At 42.9% G+C, this 3,176-nt stretch overlaps 1 protein-coding gene across 1 annotated transcript in view; it reads left to right on the top strand.

The window, feature by feature from the left end:
- PMPCB (peptidase, mitochondrial processing beta subunit) overlaps positions 1-3,176 on the top strand; it is a 23,894-nt gene that overhangs the window by 1,631 nt on the left and 19,087 nt on the right. Inside the window, exons 3-4 of the mRNA XM_023518751.1 lie at positions 2,471-2,557; positions 2,962-3,091. Of these exons, the coding sequence (XP_023374519.1) occupies positions 2,471-2,557; positions 2,962-3,091 (217 nt within the window). The remainder of the gene's footprint in view (positions 1-2,470; positions 2,558-2,961; positions 3,092-3,176) is intronic.

Raw genomic sequence — 3,176 nt, 5'->3', positions numbered from 1 at the left:
TCATTGTTGTTTGGCGGGTCCGGGCTGGGGATTTGAACCTGCCACCTTAGGTGTACGTGGCTGGCGCCTTAGCCGGTTGAGCTATAGGCGCAGAGCCATCTTATTTGATCTTTAAAACAATTCTTTGGGCCAGGTGTGGTGGCTCATGTCTGTAATCTTAGCACTCTGGGAAGCCAAGGTGGGAGGATTGCTTGAGCTCAAAAGTTGGAGATCAGCCTGAGCAAGAGGAAGACCCTGTCTCTAAAAATAGCTGGGCATGGCTCAACAACCATAGTTCAGAGGTTAGGGCGACAGCCACATGCACTAAAGCTAGCAGGTTGGAACTTGGTCCAGGCCTGCCAAACAACAATGACAACAACAACAAAAAAATAGCCAGGTGTTGTGGCTTGTGCCTATAGTCCCAGCTGCTTGGGAGGCTGAGGCAAGAGAATCGCATAAGCCTAAGAGTTTGAGGTTGCTATGAGCTATGAGGGTGCAGTACCTCTACCAAGGGTGGCATAGTGAAACTTTGTCTGAAAAAAAAAAAAAAAAAGCTGGGCATCACGGCACAGGTCTGTAGCCCCAGCTACTTTGGTGGCTGTGGCAAGAGTGTTAGTGAACCCACAAGGGGGGAGTTCACTGTTGTTGGCCGCACATGAAGCCAATTCTGAGACAAGGAGGATTGTCAAGGAGGAAAGGATTTATTTCAGAAGATGCTTCAACTGAGGGGAGTGGGGAGGGGAGGAGGGGCAGGCTACCTGAAATCCACCTCCCAGATTAGCAAGATTAAGGGGTTTTATGGAAGTGAACATGAATAATGCATAGAAGGAGTGTATCCCTTCTATATTTGGGGTAGAGTGCAGGGCATGCAAGCGTGGTTAGGAATCATGATAGTTCATACATCCCACGAACAGAAAATGGTGGGCAAATCCCTCCCTAGGGTGGGAATATTAGTATTATAATGAGCTTATTTGTTCATTCTTTCAGCCTTGTGCTCAGGCTTGGTGGCTCTTGGTTACAATCTGCAGTGGTGTTTTGCTTATCTTGACTTTCACTGAACATTCTGGTAGAGTAAGGCATTGTAGTTATCTCAGTGCCACAAGGAGGTTCTGCTATTTCCTGTGAAAAACTCAAAGAAATTATATCAGTTTACAGAAAGTTACAAAGTTCTGTTCAGCAGTTTGTACTGAGACCTCTGTCTCCTCTGCTTTTTCTTTTTTCCTTTTTTTTGAGACAGAGCCTCAACCTGTCCCCCTGGGTAGAGTGCTGTGGCATCGCAGCTCACAGCAACCTCCAATGCCTGGGCTTAAGCGAGTCTCCTGCCTCAGCCTCCCAAGTAGCTGGGACCACAGGCGCCCGCCACAACGCCTGGCTATTTTTGGTTGCAGCCATCATTGTTGCTTGGCGGGCCCGGGCTGGATTTGAACCCACCACCTTAGGGGTATGTGGCTGGCGCCTTAGCCACTTGAGCCACAGGCACCGAGCCTCCTCTGCTTTTTCTAAGACTGCTGTTGCTAGGCCACTGGAGCTGAGATGACACTCACTGTTTCATCCTTGTCTAGTCAAGGGCACTTAGCTGCCTGCTTCAGTTCTGATGTGAATGCTAGAACCTCCTTTAGAGAATTGTAACATTTTGTTATGAAACTGGTCACAAAAGGATCACTTGAGCCCAAGAGTTTGAGGTTACTGTGAGCTATGAAGCCATGGCACTCTACCCAGGGTGACAAAGTGAGACTCTATCTCAAAAAAAAAGAAATTCTTTGTAGGCATGGTGTGGTGGCTCATGCCTATAATCCTAGCACTCTGGGGTTGAGGTTGGGTGGATTGCTTGAGCTCAGAAGTTTGAGACCAGCCTGAACAAGAGTGAGAACCCCATCTCTACTAAAAAAGTAGAAAAAGAAAAAAAAAAAAACTAGCTGGGCATTGTGGCAGATGTCTATAGTCCCATCTACTCAGGAGGCTGAGGCAAGAGGATTGTTTGAGCCCAAGAGTCTGAGGTTGCTGTGAGCTATGATGCCAGGGCACTCTACCAGGGCGATAGAGTGAGAATCTGTCTCAACAAAACAAAACAATTCTTTGTAGTAGACATCATCACATCTGTTTTATAGTTTAGGAAGTAGGTTCAGAGTTAACGGTTTTGTTCAAGTCACTCTGCTGATACATGACAGTGCCAAGATTTGAACCTAAGTTTTCTGAAAATCTCTGATGTTCTTTATACCACAGTTACTAACTGATGTAGTAATGAGTTGGGCTAAGAATTTGGATCCTCAGTGAAACTGGCAGGTAGCCTAATGTAGCCCATTGTAGCTCCCAGCAGTAGCCTAATGATCAAAATTTTAAAATCTGATAGTTCACAGGTATTAACTGTCAATTCACTCAGGCAAAAAAGCCCTTAGTATTAAGACCAGAAAGCATTTGTAATAAAAAGGAAAAAGACTGACCTCCTACCCCACAAAAATAGTTTACTTAATTTTTCTTTGATTGCATTAAGGTTGGACTCTGGATTGATGCTGGAAGTCGATATGAAAATGAGAAGAATAATGGAACAGCTCACTTTCTAGAGCATATGGCTTTCAAGGCAAGTTGTGAGACTTTTTTATAAAAATGCCTTCTCCTTAAAAAGGAGTTAGTACAAAATCTCATTCTTTAAACACAAGGAAATACAGTGTGTATACTATGAAAATACAAAAGAAAAAGGTAAAGACAGCTAATTCTATAATATAGGATGTTTTGTTTTTATTTTTCCAGGACTATACCTGAAATAATTACTGATAATTGCTTTTTAAAGTTGAAACAAGGATTTTTTTCTTGGAATGTAAGGGTCATCTGAATGTATACTATTTCTGAGGCCTGATGTACTTTAGAAACCTATGTGAAACTCATATATTTGCTTATGCCCTCCATATTCATTATCTGAAGTAGTTAGAATAGATGAAGGGAAAAGGAAGGAATCACAATTTGTTTTTCTTTTTTCATTTCAAGGGCACCAAAAAGAGATCCCAGCTGGATCTGGAGCTTGAGATTGAAAATATGGGTGCTCATCTTAACGCCTATACCTCCAGAGAGCAGACTGTGTATTATGCCAAAGCATTCTCTAAAGACTTGCCAAGAGGTATTTTTATTTGTAATATAGATAATGTAGTTTTCATCAGGATTCAGAGAGAAGTCAGTATTATTTCTGTGGCTTTTTTTTTTTT

This window comes from Otolemur garnettii, unplaced genomic scaffold (genome assembly GCF_000181295.1).
Source record: "Otolemur garnettii isolate 467f Iridium unplaced genomic scaffold, OtoGar3 scaffold00005, whole genome shotgun sequence".
NCBI lineage: Eukaryota > Metazoa > Chordata > Mammalia > Primates > Galagidae > Otolemur > Otolemur garnettii.
The sequence above is the reverse complement of the archived record's forward strand: the minus strand, read 5'-3'. Positions and strand labels throughout refer to the sequence as shown.